Consider the following 20,272-nt stretch of genomic DNA (forward strand, 5'->3'; position numbering starts at 1 on the left):
GGGGGGGGGGGGCAGCACAGAAAGAAGCAGCCCGGAAAATCGTTCCAGGACAGCAGAAATTGGATGGGTAATTTTTGAAATCACTTGAACAAATACAATTTTTAAAAAATGTATCAATCAACAATGGCAAGGAAGAGGGAAAATTTAACCTAAAGGAAAATGTGCTAAAAAGCAAGATAAAATAAGACAGCAAGAATAACTGAAAACATGGTAATAATCCACAAAAGGGGAATCAGTCATATTCCTATTTAGACTCAGATTTTCAGACTAACAGCCAATCTCTATGTTATTCACAGAAGATAAATGTAGGCCAGGGATGTAGCTCAGTGATTCCACTGCCTGCCTCGCAAGTACAAGGGTCCTGAGTTTGATCCCTAGTACCAAAAAAAAAAAAAAAAGAAAAGAAATTTTTACATTGGTTGGGATTACTTTTGAGTAAAGTAACAGAAGCATCAGTTTAACAGTAGCCTAGGAAGGCACATGTGTTTCTCTTGGAAGCACAGGGTTGCTGGTGTTGGCTCAGTAGTACAAGTCTGGTGTCTCAGCACTTCACTTGGCTTTCTGTTCTTGGTCACAGAATAGCTGCCAAGGATCCAGGCATTGCATCCACATGGAAGGCAGGCAGAGGAATGTAGCAACACTGGTCACACTGCCCTCTTCCAGGAAAACCAAAGAATTCTCCAGAGCACTCAACAATTCTGGGTCACACAGCAAAAGAGGATGGTCACCCCAAGCTTTTATAGTGAAAATAGATGAGAGAAGGGCACTTGAAATGAGTACTCAGTAGCCCATGGGTAGTGCCTGCCACAGATGAAACAAGAGGATAGAAAAGACCTAGCAGCATGCCCGGTGTGGAGCACACTCTGCCCACCACGGGTCTGCAGGGCTCTGGCAAGCAGAGTGGGGCAGAGGCCATCTCTCTGTTGCCACCAAGATCACACAGCCATGCGTGCAGGAACAGGGCAGCCCACCGGACTCGGCAGCTCAGGTCCGGCACACGCTGTAGGTAGATGCGGTTGCTGTGGTAACGCTGCACTGGCAAACCCGCTTCTCTGGTCCAAATCCAGATCACAGATATGCACACTTGAGCTCAGCTGTTCCAGGGGAGGCCTCCTGACTCCCCTCCTCCGGTCTCCCAGGGATTTTATGAAACGCACCTGACTCCCCGTGAAAAACCCCTCTCTACTTAAAATACTGAGACTGGTTCTGTTTCCGGCTCAGAACCCAGGAACCGATACAGGTCCTGTCACACATGTGCATGCGTGTGCTCACATGTCTTAGGATGACAGGCAATTGTCAGAAGCAAATGCACACTCTCAAAAAGAGCTCAACTTCAGTCCAGACCCCACAGGATCCCTACAGAGTGAAAAAAAAAAAAAAAAAAAAAAACTTTCCAAGAAAACCCAAAAAAATAAAAAAAAAAAAAAAAGAAACACTTTCCAAGAAAACCCACCAAATACACAGGGGAACAAAGCACCAGGGTCAGAGACAGCAGACAACTGCAGAGACTTCAGGTTTTCGAATCGTCAGACACAGAACATCAAATAAGTGTGCTTAACATGATTAAATATGTGCATAGAAAATAGACTCAAAAAGAAGAGAACATCGTAAAATGTCTCTATACTCATTAAATGGATTGCATCAGTGGGTGCGAGGCCATCAGAAGGGGATCAGCCTACGAATTACAAACTAGATGCTGGATCTGGAGACACTTCCCGGAACGGGGCACAAAGAGACATGAGTGGAAAACCTAAGAGAGAAGAGACGGGACGGACAGACAAGTGAAGATGCAAGTCACACCTCCAGCAGGGAGAGGCCGGAGGGCACGAAGAGGGTATGTGAAGACAACAGCTGAGAATTTTCTAGAACTGTGGGAATATTCCAAGGCTTAACTCCAGAAAGCCCAATAAAGCTCAACAGATGAAAAGGACGGGAAGGAGGAGGGGGAAAAAAACAGCCAACCTGCAAGGAGACTGCAAGACACCAAACGAAGGAAATATTCCAAGTAGCCAGAGTGGGGAACCACAGCACTTACAAAGAACAGCGGGCTTGTGAATTCTCGGCTGCAGCCGGCGGGAGCAGGGGGCAGACGACAGTCCGGTGCACATACGATCGGGGCACACGGCCTCAGCTGAATTCTCCTCACAGGAAGTGCCCCCAAGATAAAAACCAAAGGCACAGAAACAGACTAAAAAATAGTTCCCCCAAAAGCAGTTTAGGAACTACACAGACCAAACAGACATCAAAGCAAAAATCGGAGATAAAAAGTTCAGGGGCTCTCAGTGGAGCTCAGGGGCGCAGCAATGGCCTGGCATGGGCGAGATGCTGGCTCTGATCTTCAGCACTGGGGAAAAAGACGAAAAAGTCACAGGAAGACAGTGACTGCAAGCTTGGGTGCAGCTAACCCTATACCGCAAGGCAAGCAACACAAGGGTGTAGGGGCTGTGAGAAGTCCACCACTGCAGTGGATGAGTCTCCAGGACCTCACAGATCAGACCACAGGAGAAAAGGAAGGAGGGCCAGGGGTGTAGCTCAGTGGCACCGCCGCCTGCCTCACAAGCGCAAGGTCCTGCGAGTTCAAGTCCTGGTACCAAAAAATAAAAAAATAAGGGTAGAAACAAGATGATTTACCCAGCAGCATCATCAAGCTGGTAAAATGAATAAACAATGACCCATGATTAACAAATATACATTCTTTCGTTGAAATTACCTTTTGCTGAACAGTAGTGTACGTAGAAAACAAACAGTAAGTGAGTCAAAAATGCCTAGGTCAATGAATTTTCACAAAATGAACACATGATAACCAGGACTTGGATCAAGAAAAACCTTACGATAACCCAAAACCCCTCCTTTCTTGACCTCCTAGCTCATCACCGCTCAAGCCACAGGCAGCCGGCCCCTGACTTCCAGTGGATTAATCTGCCCATCTTTAAACTTTCTAGAAATGGAATCATACAGTAGTATTCGTCTCGTTACTTTTGCTCGGTAATATGCTTGTGAGGAGTTTTGCTTGTAGAAGTATCTTTTTCCTCCTCATTCTATTGTATGAACGAATATTGCCGTAAAGCTCTCCGAAGTGGATAAATGGATGGAGGAGTACTATTCAGCCTTGAACAGGAAGGAGTCTGATGTGTGACACTCTGTGGCTAAGTCTCACATGCTGGATGATTTCACTTATGTGCAGTATCGAGAGAGATGACTCCATGAGGACAGAACATAGACTAGAGGTTACCAGGGGTTAGGAAAGCGGGCCAGGTGGGGTGGTAACAATGTCTTCAAACTACAAGTGACCCTGGCCTAGCACTGTGACTGTACTAAATGCCCCTGAATGATGGGCTTAAAGATGATTAACTTGATGTTGTATCATTTTCTGCTGAATACAAAGAAATCTCACCACAATACACCAGACCAGGGAGATATGGAGGCAAATTCATTTAATAGTAAACAATAGACAATTCTAGTTCTTCACAAATGTAAGGGAAGGGGAGGAAAAGCTTCTGACAAATGATAATAACTAATGCTATTTTAAAAGAGCTAAATGGCCAGGTGTGGGGGGCGCACACGTGTAATCCTAGCTACTTAGGAGGCTGAGGCAGGAGGATCACAAGTTTGAGACCAGGTTGAGCAACTTAGCAAGAACTTGTCTCAAAATAAATAAAAAGGGCTGATGTGGAGCTTAGTGGTACAGTACCCCAAGCTCTGCCTCCCAGTGTGGCTCAAACCGAAAACAAAACAACCTTTGGCAATGGAAAGGGTACCAGCAGACTGCAGTATGACAAAAACACTTTCTCCAGACTGCTCTAAGGATTCAGTACATCTCGAGCTGAGGCCCACAGGCCCGTGCCTGAGACTGGACACACTGACTCTGTTCCTGGTAGGAGCCAAAGCAGCCCAGGTGTCCTGTACACCTCAGGGACTCAGAGGGCGGCCTGCGACACTGGATTGAAATGTTTTGAAACCTGATTCCAAAAGAATTCATTTCCTTGCAGTCCAGTGTATTTTATACATTTTAAGATACTGCTCTGAGAAGGAGTCTGAAGGCTGCATAAGGGCATCAAAGGGCCCATGAAACAAAAGAAAAACTGTGGCCCAAGACAAAGGTTCGCTGAAGAGCCGCTGCGCACGCACGTCTGAGCCGAGCTCTGGTGATGGGTGGGCCGCTGCGCGCTGGGAAGGCATCAAGCGGAACAGCTCCCAGGTGCCAGCCAAGAAAGCCCTTGGGTCAGACGAACGGCATTCATTTCCGGTGGCCAGGGCCACATTCCCATCATGTCTTTGCATATAAGCTATTTCACAACAAGGACTTTTAAGTAAAGAAACTGATAATAATCAGTAACCTTGAGCACAGAAAGAAACAGGCAAAGGAAAGAACAGCCTGGCCATATCTATGAACATTAAAACCAGCCTGCCCTTGGATTCACAGAATTCTCTAAAAATATTTACACCTGCTCAAAGAGGTAGGCACAAATTTGTCCTAGAACTTTTTCTTTTGGTGGAAGCGGTACTTTGGACTGAACCCAGGGCCTTACACACGCTGGCCAAGCACTCCACTGAGCTACAAGGCCAGCCCTTTAACTTTGTATTTTGAGGCAAGTTCTGTGTTTCGCCCAGGCTGGCCAGCCTCGACCCCTGGACTCCGAGATCCTCCTGCCTCAGCTGTAGCTAGGGCTACAGGAACACTTCACCGTGCCAGGCTCTGTAAGACATTTAAAAATACTGAGTAATTGTAAAAGTCATAACCCAATGATATCAACAAAATCCCATTCTGAAATGGGCACAAGGCTCAAGGAGATATCTCTCCCATGAAGATACACAAATGCACAGCAGCCCCAAAATAAAACGTGGCAGCCTCATCCGTCATGGGGGAAATGAAAATCGAGAGCTCAGGAGAGCCTGGACCCCGAGGACACCAAGCTGTCCAATAAGCCAGCCACAGAAGACACCTACAACACTGTCCACTGGAGCAAGTCTTGTGGAGGGGTCGAATTCAGAGACAGAACAGGTGGTTTGCTGCGCTGGAGGCGGAGGGCACAGTCCCGCGTCACCATAGTGGGGCGCACAATGCAGGAAAGCACGGTAATCCCACGCAAGCGCACACTTCAGAATGGCAACAATGGCAAATTCTGCATTGGTATTTTTACCAGAATAAAAACAATGAATTAATGTACTTCATTTTTTTCCCTTCTTCTTCTACAGTACTTGAACCCTGGGCCTTGCCCATTTTCTTTAAAAAGATATGGTCTTGCTATGTTGCTCAGGCTGGCCTTGAGGTCCTCCAGACTAGCCAGGACCACAGCCCACACCCTCACCCGGCTATACTTTTGTTTTTTTAATTGGGAGGAAATCCTTTAGTGGAGAAACAGTTAAATACGTTACAGTACAGCTGCACTGTGGATTCCTGCACCACTACTACATAAACAAAGTCGACCTGACACAGGCAGGTTTCCAAGACATACTACGTTTCGAGTGGAAAAAAAAAAAAAGCCAATTTGCAAAACAATGTACACGATAATAGCTCCCACTATCTGTTTAAAAATAACTTTTGAAACTATCAAGTACAGTCTGTGTATGTATGAAACAGTATCTCAGGGTGGGTGTGGGTTTGTACCGTGACACATTTGCAGATTTGTGAGAAAGACACTGGACCCGGGAACCCCCAAAGTAGACTTTTCTGGACAGGAAGGACAGGAGGCAGGGCTGGAAAGAGACTTTCCAAGTCTTGCCTGACAGGTTCCTGTACTGTCCGAACCTTTTCCCCCCAGGTACCGATGTACTTGTCTAATTAAATTTCTCAGTCTTTCAAGGCCCAGGTGGTGGTAAAACTGATGCTCCTGGACTAATGACAGAGTGTCAGCGCCACTGGGTCAGCGGCTCTGGCATAAGTGCCCGAGTGGCTGTCCCTCCCGGGTACACATGCAAGCATGACCAATGTTGGCACGGTGACCTCACCTTGCCTGGGAACTTGGTGTTTCAGTCCTGTACTGAGTCACTGCTGCTGCAGCCGAGGGCCGCCGAGCAGGGGAGGACTGGGTCATCCCTCCACCCTGCCTCTGTCCAGCAGGCGGAGCAGCCCCACACCCCCAGGCCCAGTCACCTGGCTCTGGCACAGCACACAGGCGGTGCTAGGCCTCTACCCTGCAGACGGGTGCCGAGGACAGACGAGGGCCTCGGGAGAAACCCGCTCCCCGCGGTACATGGAGTGAGACGGCACGCTCCGGGGAGGGGACCCCAAGCCGGGCACACTTTCTGTGGCACCCTAACCTGTCGGGCAAAGCAGCATCCAAGGAGACGCGGCCCCCCAGATGTCAACGCCACACTGCCCAGTGTCCAGTGCCACCACTGTCCCTCTGGAGACCACCAGTTCCATCTGGAAGTTAATCTATGGCTTTGCTGAGCCTGGGACCCGGCCGGGGGTTCAGCAGCCGCTCACATGTGGGACGGAGAAGGCAGAACGGAGTGGCTGGGATACAGCTGTGGTGCTGGAGCCACAGGCAGGTGGCCCTTGGGGAACATAGCGTCGTTTCCTCTGGGATCGTGCTGCCCCAGACTTGTCGGGGAGCCTGAAACAGCCCCTGGGGGCAGCAGGAGGTGGGGGTGATGTGGCGGGGATGGTGATGGGAAGGGTAAGCACAGCGACAGCAGTGGGCTGGGTACTGCTGGTGACAGGGGTGGTGGTGACAAAGCCCTCATTCACCTCTTCCCGGTGCTGCCAGGTGCCTTGGACTCAAACCCAAGCTGGGAGAGTGGGCACCCTGGCTGCCTGCCCAAGGCTGGACAAAGGTGGGCTTTTTCTTTTTTCGGTACCAGGAATTGAACTCGGGTCCTTGAGCTTGTCAGACAGGCACCAGAACCACCGAGCTAAATCCCCGGCCCTAAGGTGGGCTTTTACTGAGGACACCCAGCTGAGTGCGGAGCGCCCTCCTCCGGGAGGAGCTGCTGTTCTCCCTGCGGGGAACCCGGGGATGAGTGCCCACCCCTGCCGACCGCGGCCTGATTGGAGGACGGTGCCATGGCACAGCAGACTGGCCGGCGAGCTCTCCAGACGGTCCCTGCTTCTCACTCGGTGAGACAATGGCTCTGCAGGCTGCTGGCTGCTGAGTGGAGGTGCAGCTCGCAGGCGATTTTGGAGTCTCTGTGAGTGGAGGGCGAGGGGGAGGTGGTGTGGCCCTGGGAGATGCTGTTCGTGCAAGGCGTGAAGGAACACAACAGGCGACGAACCCCAGCAGACTCGCAAACCCACCTGGCGGGGCCTGGGGCAGCAGAGCCCCCAGAAGTGGCTGTCACCTTGTCCCTCAGAATGCCCTCGACATGGCCATGTGGCTGAGCTCTGGGTAGGACCAGGTCCCAAAACCCCTCTGCCATCCCTCTGGGGCCCTGGGTGGCCCAGCAGCTCTGGTCTCTAAGAGGAATGAACTTTTGCCAAAAAGGTAAATCACAAAAGAGAATAAATCCTGCAGGTGAACTTTGACCTTGGGTAGCCCCAGGTGTAGGCGGAGACAGAGGCCCAGCCAACCCCATCTCCATGCCAGAACCCCAACTCTGTGCCAGTACAGGCTGGGCCCCGCTCCGCCCCATCCTGTCCCACCTGCACTCTCGGCCCAGGTCATTCGTTGAGGCCAAGGCTCCTGCTCTCCACAAGGCCAAAGTCAAAAATTCCAGGACGGCTGGGAAGGGGGCTGCTGGGGGTGTGGTAAGGGGGACCTCCTCCTCCTCCCTTAGATGCACGACATGGGGCGCACTCACCCTGACTGCCGCTGTTGTCCTCATCCACAGGCAGGGGCTGAGGGCAACCAGGGAGGGGCCTGACCTGCACACACTACCACTGGGTGGAAATCAGGTCCCCGCCAGCCTGATGGCAGACCTGCAGAGGCACAGGGCCCGTTCTCTTGTCCCCAGGTGCTGCAGGTACCGGAGTCACCCTCCCGGGCCCCAAACCCACTCCCGTTTGTGCCTCCCCGCAGCAACTCTGGGATGGTGACTCTGCATGGCCCTAGGTTTAGGGGTCATGCGTAGGAGCTGTCCTCGGCAGGCCCGTGCCTCTCCTGGGCCAGCCCTAGAGCCCTGACCACGTCTAGCACCCCCATACCCATGGCTCCTGCCTGCCCTAAGGCCTCCGTACTTCCTGCAGACTCCCAGGTCCCTCCAGGGAGGCTTTCCTGGTCCCTGCTTGTCACCCTTCTTCCTAGGACGCAGTGTTAGGTTTTTCTCCCTCCCCCGTCACATGACATGGCTTCTCCCCAGCCCCAGCAAGTTCTGACCAGAGAGAACCTACTCCAGGTGTCGGTGTCCCACGTGGACACAGTCCTGCTCCTTCACCCTTGCAGTCTTCACTCTTTCACACTGCTCGTCAAAGTGTGCAATTACACAGCTACCAGCTGCCTTGCCCTCTGGATCCAGAGCTGCCTCCTCACAGTAACGAGACAGCTGCCAGTGCTCCAACTTAGCATCTCCTCTCCACCTCACCAGCAGCCCACAGAGGCGCCAGTCTCCTCACCTGGACGGCGTGGTCAGGGGCGAGGCTCCAGCTGTGGGCCAGGTTCCCAGAAGTGCTGGGCACTCAGCGGAGGAAGGGGAGGCAGGTGCCTCAGCCCTGGGAGGTTGGGGACACTGCTTCACAAATACCGACCACGACAGCCCACCTCATCGGGAGTTTGTTGTTTTGTGTAGCAGAACTGGGCCTGAGCCCAAGGCCTCTGTACCAACTACATCCCTAACCCTTTTATCTTGAGACAAGGTCTCACTACGACGCTGGGCTTGAACTTTGGACCCTCCTGCCTCAGCCTCCAGAAAGCTGGGGTTACGGGTGCGCTCCCACCCGGGCTCCCCAGTACTGTAACAGCACACACAGCAGTGACAGCCCCTCTCCTGGGGCTCCATCAGTGGACACTGGACCTGATCTCACGACACAAGGGACGGAGCAGCCATGGGCAGCCGCGGGCTGCCCCTTTATTCAGAAATACATGGACACAGGCACAGGGTCAGGGCTTGCGTGTCCCTCTGCCGGCTCTAGTCACACAGCACGAGTGGCACCTTCACCTGCTGCGCCACCTCTGGGCCACTGAGCGCCTCCACGATGGCCAGCGCGAACTCGAAGCTGGTGCCTGGGCCGCGGCTGGTGAGCACCTGGCCGTCCCGCTCCACACGACTCTCCGAGTAGCTGTAATGACCTGTGGCAGAGAGAGGTGGCTGCGTGTGGACAGGCAGTGCTAGCATTGTCTCCGCGGGGCCAGTCACTTCCCAGAGGCCTCAGGACCCACGGGGCTCCTCCAAGCACCTTCCCACACACGACCCTCTGCCAACCTTCACCTCCCTGGGTGGCCAGGCCCAAAAGGAAGCTAGGCCCAGAAGGCGGCCCTGCCTCAGCCTCGCTGGCCCAGCCCTGGGTGCACCAAGGGGGCACTCAAGGGGCCCTCCTGACTCAGCCTCCCACCACTCCCCCCCTGCTCCCAGCAGGCTGTCTGCACTCTGAGGCCCAACCTGCTCCCCTTCCTTGGGCGCCTGACATCCCTGCTGCACAGGGGATCCTGACTCCACCTCTGCCGCACCAGCCCCTGGGATCTGTCCCAGGACAGAACGGGAATGGACCCCGGGGCAGCTTCGACAGGGAGGTAGGGAGGAGCCAGAGCAGCCCGAGCTGGACTCCTGCGGTGGGTGATGGCAACAGTGGCCCCGAGCGGTGAGCACTCCCAGGACACCGGGCACAGATGTGGGCACAGGCCCGCCCATTCCCACTCAGGCGCTGCTCTGCTCTGCGCTTGTCTGGCCCAAGGGCAGTGATGTGCTGCGGAATCCCACCCTCCTCAGGCTCCTTTCCCAGGGCCCACGGTGGCCGACCTCTCACCATCTCCCTAAAATGCCCAAAGTGTCCTGCTTATGCTACTACAGGGACAAGCAACACCCTGGCTGGAAGGGACACTGTCTTCTTCACCTCACCTCACCTGATGGCCAAACCTGGGCAAGTCTTGGAACTAAACTAGGAAGGCACTGGGCTGGGCCTCCTGGGCAGGAGGCAGGCCGTGGGGGACCAGGCAAGGTCAGGCCCGGTCGGAGGTTCACCTGGCAGCAGCTCTGCAGGTAAAACATTACAGACAGGGTGGAAACGGGCCACATGGGTTTCAAAGCTCTCTAAAAAATCTAACCCAGCCGGGGATTTAGCTCACTGGTTCTGCAGCCTGCCTTGCAAGCTCAAGGACCTAAATTCAATCCCCAGTACCCCCCCCCAAAAAAATCTAACCTTAAAGAGGTTTACATTTGTCAACTGCGCCACCTAGTGGCAGTGATGAAGAACCGCCTTGCAAGGGGAAACCCCAAAGTCAGCCTCATGGGCCCCCACAGGGCAAAATGACTATTTATACCTCGCTCAAAGCAGCATGAGGCATGACTTTTTTTTTAAAAAAAAAAGCTTTAGACAAAAATCCCAAAACCAGGAAATCTCTTAGGAGAAAAAGTTAGTGGGACCGCTAGGGACAAAGGGGTCAGTGACTAAAGGCTGCTACTTGTTTTTGTTTCCACTACTTGGGTTTGTCAATAAAGTTTTATTGGCACGAAGCCACTCCAATCTGTTTACTTTGGAGCTGACAGCTAGCAGCGGTTCAGACTGAAGTCCTGGGAGACGCTGGCCGCCCCTGAACACGGCGCTTCCCAGCTCAAATCCCAGCTCTGCCTTTCAGCAGCTCTGAGCCTCCTAACTCCCTAGTGTCACTAGAGATAGTAGCCAGGGGAGGGCAGCCTCTACCCTGTGTCCTCCTCAGGCCCAGGGACAGCCCCTCATGGTGGCAGCAAGAGTAACACCTGCTTCCCACTCAGGTCCACGGCCACACAGCATTCAAGCACATCATACATGTTGGCTCCCTGAGCCCAGCAATGACACGTGTGGAAACGGAGGCTCTGAGAGATTAGGGACCTGCCACAGCCCAATAAGCTGGCAAAAACATTTCTAAGATAAAAGAGGCAAGCCACAGCTGTGCGTGATGATACATGCCTTTCACCCAGCTCCCAGGAGGCTGAGGCAGGAGGATCTCTTGAGTCTAAGAGGTCAAGGCCAGGCTGGGCAACACAGTGAGAACCCATCTCGAAAACAAAAGCAAGGTGCAGAACAGTGCTCTTAGTAGACCTCATCTGAGTAAAAATATTAAAAAAGAAGTGCAGCAAGTGCAGAGAAAGTTCTAGAGCTCTATGAGACACTTCATGGACATTACCTCTGACAGGAGGGATGGCAGGGGAGGGAACAGCACAGCTGTTCCCGCCGATCCTTCTGCACTGTTCGCAGGTTTCACACGAGTAAACTGAACGTGCTTTTTATAAAGGTAATTAATGAACTCCGCAGGCCTCAATGGTACATGTCAGGGCATCATGTCCGCAGGGTACAGACCGTGCTCATACTCGGGCCTTTTCTCTGGACTTCGGGTAAAAGGCACCTTCTAAATCTGCTGTTGGGGTCGAAAATGTACCCTAGGCTGCTGGCAAAGTGTTCAGAATGAACACTGATTAAACTGGTGCTGGACGATCGCCTTCCATCCGCGACAGTGGGGTGGGTGCCCCACGCCAGCCAGGCTGAGCCCGGAGGGCGCCTCTGGGGAGCCCTGCTCAGAGACGGCGCCCAAGGAGGGTTCCGGAAACATAAGCGTGTACTCACTCCCAGTCATCATTTTGTCCTTAGCCAGTGGGTGCGTGGTCACTTTGCTCCCAAAGCCTATCTCATGAGCCAGCAGAGCCGTGGGACCTGAAAATAAGAGCAGTAAAAAGATCTGAGCGTAGATACAGAGAAACCCATACTTTAGAAATTGCACAGAAAAAGCATTCTTCCAAATCAGGAGGCTCTTATCCGAAGTGATGCTTCTGAGATTAAACACTCTGCAGCAGAAGAATATTTTTATAAGCCACTTGCTGAACACATCTGGCAGAGCTTTGTGCGAACCCACAATACCTCAACACCATTTCATCAAAGCCGTGCCATCACTCACACTGGCTGCACAGCATGCCCGGCCGGAAGTGCGGCCCCGCGGAGGGGAGGACGCAGCTGGGGCGGCTCCTAACCTGTTCTTGGCACAAGGACAGCATCAGTTACGCGGCACAGGCAACCAGCGCCCTCTGAACTGCTGCATTTTGCCGCTTTTACAATTGTACCTTCCTAACTGAAAGGGGAAGACAAACATCCATCCCCCAAATATACCCGCTGGTAGGGTTACTAGGACAGCATCCCACTGCACCACCCGGAAGGAGAAACTTGGGGAATGAGTGCTGAAGTCTGAGAAACAAAGGCACGAGTCACTTTCCTAAAATGACTTAAGGCTGCAGAAATGTCAGCTGTGGTACCTTCTGCCGCGCTTCCCAAGAGGAAGGCCTTGGAGCCAAGATTTGTACCCAAACATATTCACTGGAAAGGGCCAACCTCAGATACCCACAACAGGTGCTGCAAGTAAGTCCTGAGACCACCGTCAGAAGACCGCAGTGTTACCCTCGGCTGTCGGAAATGAGCCACTGCGTCTTCTCTCAGCTGCAGGCACCAGAGTCCCTGGGCTCACGCTGCACCGGGACAAGAGCACCGTGGCCCTCTGTGCGCTGGCACAGGCGCCTATGGCTTCAGCAACCTGAGGACCTTGGCCGGACTCTGAGGAGACAGCGGCACAGACTGGGGGCCTCACTCTTCGGGGCAGGAAGTGCCCGCCTCAGACCCCGTCCGGATAGGGGCGATCTCCATTGTCTCCAACATGTGCCTCCCCCTCCTCGGAGGGACAGCCGTGTAGGGGAGTAAATCCACGTCACCGCTGCTGCACGGAATGGCATTTACCAAGATCTGAACCCCGATCTGAACAGCACCTCACCCTCACCCTGAACCTCAGTGAGGAGTGCACCCCCGCAAGGGAGGCCCTCGGCTGCTCCCCTCAAGGTGGTAATGCCGCCACCTACAGCTGGAGGAGGGATGCACCGGGGCCCTCACCTGTGGGTGCTGCATGCTGCGGCCTAAGAGCCCTGTTTGGAGTCAGACTTGGAGCTCGAGACCCTTCAGGTTCTGATGCACGAACAGGCCCTCCGGAGCCAGCGCTGGCAGAACCCTTGCCCCACAGTGCCACCCCGCAGACACGGGGAAAACAGCACCCTGCTGACTCCGCAGCTCCTGCAGGCAGCCCAGACTGGTAAGCTTCCTGGACCCAGCTTCCAACCTCAGTGGCTCCTCCAGCAAAAGCAAGCTCATTCTATTTTCTACTCAGAAAAGCCTCCCTTCTGATTTGTCTCTAATTTCTTCAATGTCGGGGGCTGACGTTCTTTTGAGTGCAGAACTGTTTCCCCATTCCCACTGCAAGACACAGAAGACTCAGCCAATGGCCATGGCTGACTATCTCCTAGCTGCTCTGGCCAGTCCTCCACTGCCCGCATGCCCAGCACCCCTCAGCACCCCCTCTCCTCCCAGTTCCTATGCAGGAGCCAGGGCGGCAGCACTGGGCAGGCACTGGGCCAACACGCCACAAGCGTCCTTTCTTCTTCCTGCCTGCTTCAGCTCCAGCCTGGCCCAGGTCCTCAGCATGGCCACAGCTGCCTGGGCACAGGATGGCAACCTTGCTATCTCAGGGACATCAGGGACAACAGGGACAAAATGACCGTGGTCTTTGTTTTGACAGGATTGTTAGGGAAGCAACCCAAGAAACCCTTACTTTCTTCCTTTGGTGGTAGCATCTGGAAGGAGGCTGGTTCTCCAGCAGCACACCAGGCAGAAACTAATCAAGACTGTGCCCAATGAAGGGCAGAGCCTGACAGAGAAATCCCGGACCCCAGGCATGGCAAGGGGCTACTGGGTTCCTCGGACCCTAACGTAGCCTTTCACAAACACAGAGGCCTTGGATCCTGTCCTTTCTGCCGTCAGAATGAGACCCGGGCATGCTGCGGGAAGGGTGCTGGGGCCAGAGCCCAGGGCCCCACGTATGTTGAGTTCACACTGTCCACATGCTACACCCCAGCCCAGAATGGTGTGTCTTAAGCATGAGATGCCAGAGCTCGGGTGACAGCTCCAGCCCCAAGGTTGGTCCTGCGGCACTGTCAAGGCCCCGGCACGCAGCCCCAGGTGCTGCCTGCTCTAACCCCGCCAGGACTTGCAGTCCCCGGCCCACAACTTCCTTTAAAACTCTGATGTACGGACAATGAGGACACTAAGGGCACAGGACGGATTCAAAAGGCACCAGAAAACAGAGTGTGACTGAGCTCAGACACGAGGACATCTCTGAAGCACAAGGACACCTCACACTAAATGATGGGCCTGGGACTGAGCACTGAGAAGAGGGAGGCAGGGCAAGCACAGGGCAGGCGGTCATGTTTATGTCTGCTGGGCTCTTGCTGACTGCTGTGCTGGCAGACAGCTTCCTGGCAGCGAGATCTGCTGGAACAAGCTGTTTACTGAATTCCTGAGGGCCTCCGGGGTCAAACACCCAAAACAGTCGGCTTCACGGAATGCAAAGGGCACAGAGAGGCAGAAAGTGGAGCAACAGGGCTGGCTGCAGAGACAAGTGACCCGCGCAGGTGCCCCGGGCCTTCCGGGGGAGGAGCTCCCGGTTACCTGCACAGATGGCGGCGATGAGGCCCTTCCTGCTCTCCTGCTCCTTCAGGATCTCCCTCACAGCCGGGGACTGGGCACAGAAAGCAAAACACAGCCAGTTACAGTGGGGACACTGGCAGAAACCACAACAGCTTCAACTACTTTTCAAAAATATCGCCAACTCATCAGATCACCAGATCTGTGTCTAGACTGAACCCCAGCCGGCACTCATCCTAAGAGAAGGCATCTAAGGGCGAGCAAGGGAACGCGGTTCCCGGGCACGTCTGACCCTTCCCAGCCACCTGCCCCGAAGCCCCCCAAGGAAGGCCTGTGACCCACGCGGATGCCACCTTCTGGCTGACACCTGCAGTCCCTCGGCCTGGCTTCGGCTCTAAACTGACCCCTCACACAACTGGCAATTCTTCCACCACCGGGGAAGGAGCAAGTCCTCTCCTGTGTGCACCGAACCCTTCACACTTTCTGATCCACGGTTCAGCTTCCTTCCAGGGTAAAGGTTACTGAACTGTTTTCTGGAAACAAGGCTAGAACATCACTCAGGTAACTTCCGAGCTCCTCTTTTGCTCGCAGCCTCCTGCCTGAGCTGTTGGATAATAACCGACACATAGCACGCAGCTCATGCTATGGCTCTCCAGCACCTGCCTGCCCGCCCGCCAAGTCCAGGATGGGAACAGAGTGGGGATTTTACCTCAGATAAATTCTGCGCACCCAGGTTGCCTCCGGGGAGAACCACCACATCGTAGGGGCCCTGGGACAGTGCAGGACACGAAGAGAACACTTCAGTTTCAAATGTGCATGGAAGCGGCAGTCTGAACACTTTGTGTTTAAATCACAAGCAAAACACAGGAGATAATCTAAGTACCTGTCAAAAGAACAGTTAGGAAGCAGCAAAGCACATGCTCGAACATCAGGAGGCCAAGGGTTCAACCAAGCACCAAAAATCCGCCACCACCACCACCAAACGAAGACTGCTGAGGTGTCCCAATGATGGGATGTTCTTATAATCAGCAAAAAAATGAAGAAAATCTGAATACAGTCATATGTTGCAAAGCATCAAGTGTAATAATAATCACACTCTTATAAAAAGACAAAAATATGCAGAGTGCAGTGCTGTGTGTCTATAGTCCTATCTACTCAGGAGACTGAGGCAGGAGCCTGAGCCTAGGAGGTCAAGTCCAGCCTGAGCAACACAATGAGCCCATGTTGTACTCGTAAAAAGACAGAACTATACATACTGTATACAGATGTGCTATGCACATAAACATCATCCCACACGCATGTGCACAAACTCGCACAGACTAGGGGACATCTGACTGTGGGGTGGAGGAGAGGAGAAAAGGACGCTCACCTGCCAGACTTTACATTTACATCTGTGCTGCAGGAATTGTCCTGCAATAGGGGTCTAGGCAGCAATTTCTAAAACTAGGAGAAATTTTAAGTAAAAAGCATAGGAAAATGATTTTAAACTTTAAATAGAACTTGGTGAGGGAAGAAAAAGAAATGATACAATATTTTAAGTGTCTCAAACACCAAAACATCCTAAATAACCTCATCTCGAGCTTGCTGAAAACAGAAACCGCCTTTACTTAAAGATGTTAAAAAATTTAGTCATTAAGTAAAATACAAATTTAGTGTGTAAGTTTAGTACAACATGTACTTTTTTTAATTACTTAAGGTCACAAATATCCCATGCTTGTTTTAAAATCAAGCAAAACTCAAAATAGAAAATGTGTGAAGGATGAATTTCTTTCACTCCTTTTAGAATTTTCTTTTTTTTTTTGGTACCAGGAATCAAACTCGGGACCTTGCGCTTGTGAGGAAGGTGCATCACCACTGTGCTATATCCCCGGCCCTCCTTTTAGAATATGACCGTAACAGACACCTACAAAAGGTAACCACTGATCTAAAACCCCAGACCCTGCTGGACAAAGAACGAATAAAGGGAATATTTACTTCTACTTTGTGCTTCTAACATGCTGTTTAGAAGTTTGAAGAATTCTGGTGTGAACCCAATGCTTGCTCTCCATGGGGAGGAGCAAACTTTCCCCACCTGTGAGGACAGCCCAGAGAGGACCCTGCTCGACTCCAGCAGGGCAACCACAGCCCTTGGGAGCTGCCATGTCTCTGTCCCCAGATGACACAGCCCCTCCTGATATCCCAGCCTGCTATGCCTGACCCTGAGACAGGGTGCACACAGGGGTGAGCGGACCTGCTGCTGAGGAAAGGGCCCCCAAGAGACCATCCATCAGCCTGCAAGACTAAGACCGTCATTCAATTTTTGTTTAATCCATTTTTTTTTTTTTTTTTTTTTTGGAGACAGGATCACACTACAGAGTTCAGGCTGGCCTTGGACTCACTGTATAACCCAGGTTAACCTCTGACTATTGGCGATCCTCCTGCCTCAGCCTCCCCAATGCTGGGATCACAGGTGTGCACCACCACACCTGGTTCATTCCTGGCTTCTGAAGACAGGGTCTTACTGAACTCTGCACGTTGGCCTTTAACTGGTGATGCTCCTGCCTGGGCTCCAAAGTAGCTGGGATCACAGGCATAGGCCGATGCTCTGGGTGGGCACATGCTTTAATAGGGGGACAGGGTTTTTTTCCTTTCTTTTTTTTTTTAAAGCACTATTCTCTTTATTGTGCTCCATATTTCTCACTGTTATGTATTTCTGAGAATTTCTACAAAACTTTTTTTTGGAGACAGGTTCTCTCTATGTAGTCCAGGCCCTCCTTAATCCAACCACTAATCAAGTATGAGTTGTTCCCTGTCAAATGAGTCACCCATCTACTCTGTGTCCCTCAAAGGGGAAAGGTAAAAAGTAGCTTCAGAAATAGGATTAAGGGCTGGATGTGGTGGTGCATATCTATATTCCTGGCACCCAGGGAGGCTGAGGCAGGAGGACTGTTAAAGTTGAGCTCACTCTGGGTCACTTAGTGAGATGCTGTCTCAAAATAAAAAATAAAAGACTAAAAATAGGAATAAAAAGTAAATGGCAAATGGGGCAGCTGATTCTTATATCAGGATATAAATAAATAAATAAACAAACAAACATTTCCATAGGAAGCAAGGATGCCTTTGTAAGCCAGAATATCAAAGACAGACCGAGCCCCCTCCTAAGCCCTGCCCAGCCCCCTACCCTGCTGCTGTTTACTGTTTACTGAGCACACGTGGTACCCAGCAGTCACTAAGACCCATGGACACAGCAGGGCGGCAAAGTCCTTGCCCTCCCAGAGCCACGGGGGAGACTCCCAAACCAAGTCAGTGTCTAAGTAAGTCTGTGCTCATGACAGTCTTCACCACGCCAGAACCTAACGCAGAGCCACGTGAAGGAAGCACATCAAGTACAGAGAACACACCTGCTTTTTCGCCTCTTCGAGACTTGTGTCAGGACAAATGACCACGTCACGGCTACACTGTACTGGGTCTTTCCCAGCCAGCCCTGCAACAATGACCTTAATCTAAAAGAAAGACATCGTGACATTTAGGGATGCCAAAACACAAATGGTAAAAGTTGACATTTTCATAGTTTACATGCATTTTTAAATAATTCGGCAGGAAACACTGCAACAAAACCACAACGAATTTATGCTACTATGCTACTAACTAGGTCTGTCCCTGTTCCACGCCCTTCCTCTCAAAAGAGTGCTGGTTTGAGAGATAAGTTACAGTCACCCTATTAATAACCCATCCTGTAAGGTCACTGTGGCCATTTAAACCTAACACTGGCTTCCTAAGGTGGAAATGCAAGTTAAAACAATAACTCACCACTCTATCTTGCAAATGTTAAAAAAGGTAATGATACAAAGAGGTGATCCCGGAAAACAGGAAATTTTCATTTCCAAATGCTGGAGTACGCATTGTTTTACATTGGAAGGCAACTTGGCAAAATCTACCAATGCTGATTACATCTATTCCTGGGCCTACAATTCCACTTTTAGGTACAGAACCTGAAAAAAGTCAGATACATTTCCACCAATAAAGCTGTCTATGAGTATTTCTGGGTCAGAGACCCAGCTCAGTGGTATGGTGTGTGCTTAGCATGCCCAAATCTCTGGGTTCAATCTTGAGCAGCAAAAGCAAAAAAAAAAAAAAAAACCCAAAATGTATTACAGTGTCACTAGGCTGTCAAGAGAATAGATGGGACATGGCACATTCACAGAATACACAACTGAGCAGCAATGTTAAGAAAGTAGACTTTGATTTTTGAGAACCAGCAAAGTGTAAACAGACTGGGAACAGATTGCCTGGGTCAATGATCTGGCTCTTCTCAAATCAGTATCTCTGTGCCTCAGATGCCTCAACTGTGTGTGTGTGTGTGTGTGTGTGTGTGTGTGTGTGTGTGCAGAATCTAAGTCACAGGATTGTGGCAGGGTTTGTAGAAGTGCTTGGAGTGCAGCCTGGCACGGAGTGCGTGCCACGGAAGTGCCTGCTATTGTGCTGTACATGGAAGGGCACCATATGACGACACAGCTAAACACTTAGAGTGGGACCCACAGGCCAAGGGCAGGGCCAGACGCACTCATATGAGGAGGGGCTGAGCATTGGAGAAAGTGACAATGGCAACTTCAGGTGCACTTTTGTCTCCTTTTTTCCTAGTACTGAGTGTGTTTCTTTAAGAAACGGATCTGAGGCTGGGTACACACCGGTGGTCCCAGCTATGGCAGGCTGAGACAGGAGGATTGTCTGAGTCCAGGGCTAGCATGGGCCATACAGGGAGACACTAGCTCAAGGATGGACAGCAAGGGAGGGAGGGAAGGAAGGAAAAACTGGTCTAAACGGCAAAATGTGTATTAAACACAGGCAGTGAATAAACAGGTTAGCATTATGTAATCACGGTAGGTGGTGCTGTTTCTATCTGCAGTATATTCTGGATATTGTTTTATTCAACATGATCTGCAAGGAGGGCTAGAAAACAGCAGGAGCCTTACCCCTGCGCGTCTCATGACATCCACAGGGATGACCGTCTCCATCTCCTCCGCACCTTTGGCCAGGATGACCAGGGCTCTCTTCGAAGCCATTTTTATGTTGTACTTTTTAAAGACTTAAAGAAAAACATTTTTAAACAAATTTTCAGTGCAAAACTAGAATACCCAAATATTTTAAGCGTTGGAACCTTCTCAAGCAGAGTTAAGTATTTCCTAGGGAAACAGTCCCGATAAATGCGGAAAAAAGCACTTAGGTTAATACTGACATACACAGCAGTTTCAATTACTCTGAGAGCAGTGAGGTTGTTAACGTGTATTACTGATTGTTTTCCTTTACTGCATCTTCTCGAATCCAATTTCTAAAAACCTGTTAAATATGAAGTTCCCTAAACCCAAGTATGTAGGTCTTGCACGTCACGCGATGCCCTTCCTAAAGACTGTCTTTGCCGAAGTACTGTTTCATAGAGAAAACAGGGCAAAAATGTAAATAGCTTTCTTGGAACTGGCCACTAAGACTTCTGGAGGGGGGGATTTTTACGTTTGGTTCCAATAAACACTGTCGGGGGAGGCTATTAAATACCCGAACCCACTTTCCGACTGAGAACGTGGAAATTCCCCTTATAGAAGCCACCGCACTAGGTTTTCTGCGTACGGCCACACCACGCTTAGCTTAGTTCTTTCTGAAGCGTTTGCCGCGCACGCACAGCCGGCTTCAAAGAACCGTTTCAATAAACGGCCGGCGAGCTGTCGAGCGCTTTGGGACGCTTTGGCGTCGCGACTCTGCAAACGGCAGAGGCCT

The 20,272-nt window shown here is 51.5% G+C and overlaps 2 protein-coding genes across 3 annotated transcripts; both read right to left on the minus strand.

Annotated features, from left to right (window-relative positions):
* Positions 1-5,204: 5,204 nt before the first annotated feature.
* On the minus strand, positions 5,205-8,100 carry LOC104859306. 2 transcript variants are annotated; one of them, XM_010619854.1, is made up of 3 exons: positions 7,744-8,100; positions 7,241-7,399; positions 5,205-7,132 (listed from the first exon to the last, which is right to left on the minus strand). In XM_010619854.1, exons 1-3 carry the CDS (start codon positions 7,765-7,767, stop codon positions 6,725-6,727), a joined length of 591 nt encoding a protein of 196 aa, XP_010618156.1. In that variant the 5' UTR covers positions 7,768-8,100; the 3' UTR covers positions 5,205-6,724. The 2 variants fall into 2 exon arrangements, with proteins under 2 accessions (XP_010618156.1, XP_010618153.1); XM_010619851.1 differs by having other exon boundaries at positions 5,205-7,399.
* An 815-nt stretch (positions 8,101-8,915) lies between these two features.
* Positions 8,916-20,262, minus strand: Park7 (Parkinsonism associated deglycase). Its single transcript, XM_010619865.2, has 7 exons — positions 20,064-20,262; positions 19,477-19,589; positions 17,905-18,006; positions 15,234-15,293; positions 14,549-14,618; positions 11,636-11,722; positions 8,916-9,167 (listed from the first exon to the last, which is right to left on the minus strand). The coding sequence occupies exons 2-7, from the start codon at positions 19,564-19,566 to the stop codon at positions 9,007-9,009; spliced, it is 570 nt and encodes a 189-aa protein (XP_010618167.1). The 5' UTR covers positions 19,567-19,589; positions 20,064-20,262; the 3' UTR covers positions 8,916-9,006.
* Between the last annotated feature and the right edge of the window lie 10 nt (positions 20,263-20,272).

The sequence above is a fragment of the Fukomys damarensis genome, unplaced genomic scaffold (genome assembly GCF_012274545.1).
Source record: "Fukomys damarensis isolate Sample0158 unplaced genomic scaffold, DMR_v1.0_HiC HiC_scaffold_23, whole genome shotgun sequence".
NCBI classification, from domain to species: domain Eukaryota; kingdom Metazoa; phylum Chordata; class Mammalia; order Rodentia; family Bathyergidae; genus Fukomys; species Fukomys damarensis.

Excerpts from the sequence above, each read along its gene's own strand:
- Park7 (XM_010619865.2), bottom strand. The coding sequence starts at position 19,566 with ATGGCTTCGAAGAGAGCCCTGGTCATCCTGGCCAAAGGTGCGGAGGAG. Across the intron at positions 18,007-19,476 it reads ATGTCATGAGACGCGCAGGG|ATTAAGGTCATTGTTGCAGG; the intron begins GTAAGGCTCCTG and ends TCTTTCTTTTAG. Across the intron at positions 11,723-14,548 it reads CATCGCCGCCATCTGTGCAG|GTCCCACGGCTCTGCTGGCT; the intron begins GTAACCGGGAGC and ends TCTTATTTTCAG.
- LOC104859306 (XM_010619851.1), bottom strand. The coding sequence starts at position 7,767 with ATGAGGACAACAGCGGCAGTCAGG. Across the intron at positions 7,400-7,743 it reads GGACAACAGCGGCAGTCAGG|AGACCAGAGCTGCTGGGCCA; the intron begins GTGAGTGCGCCC and ends CATTCCTCTTAG.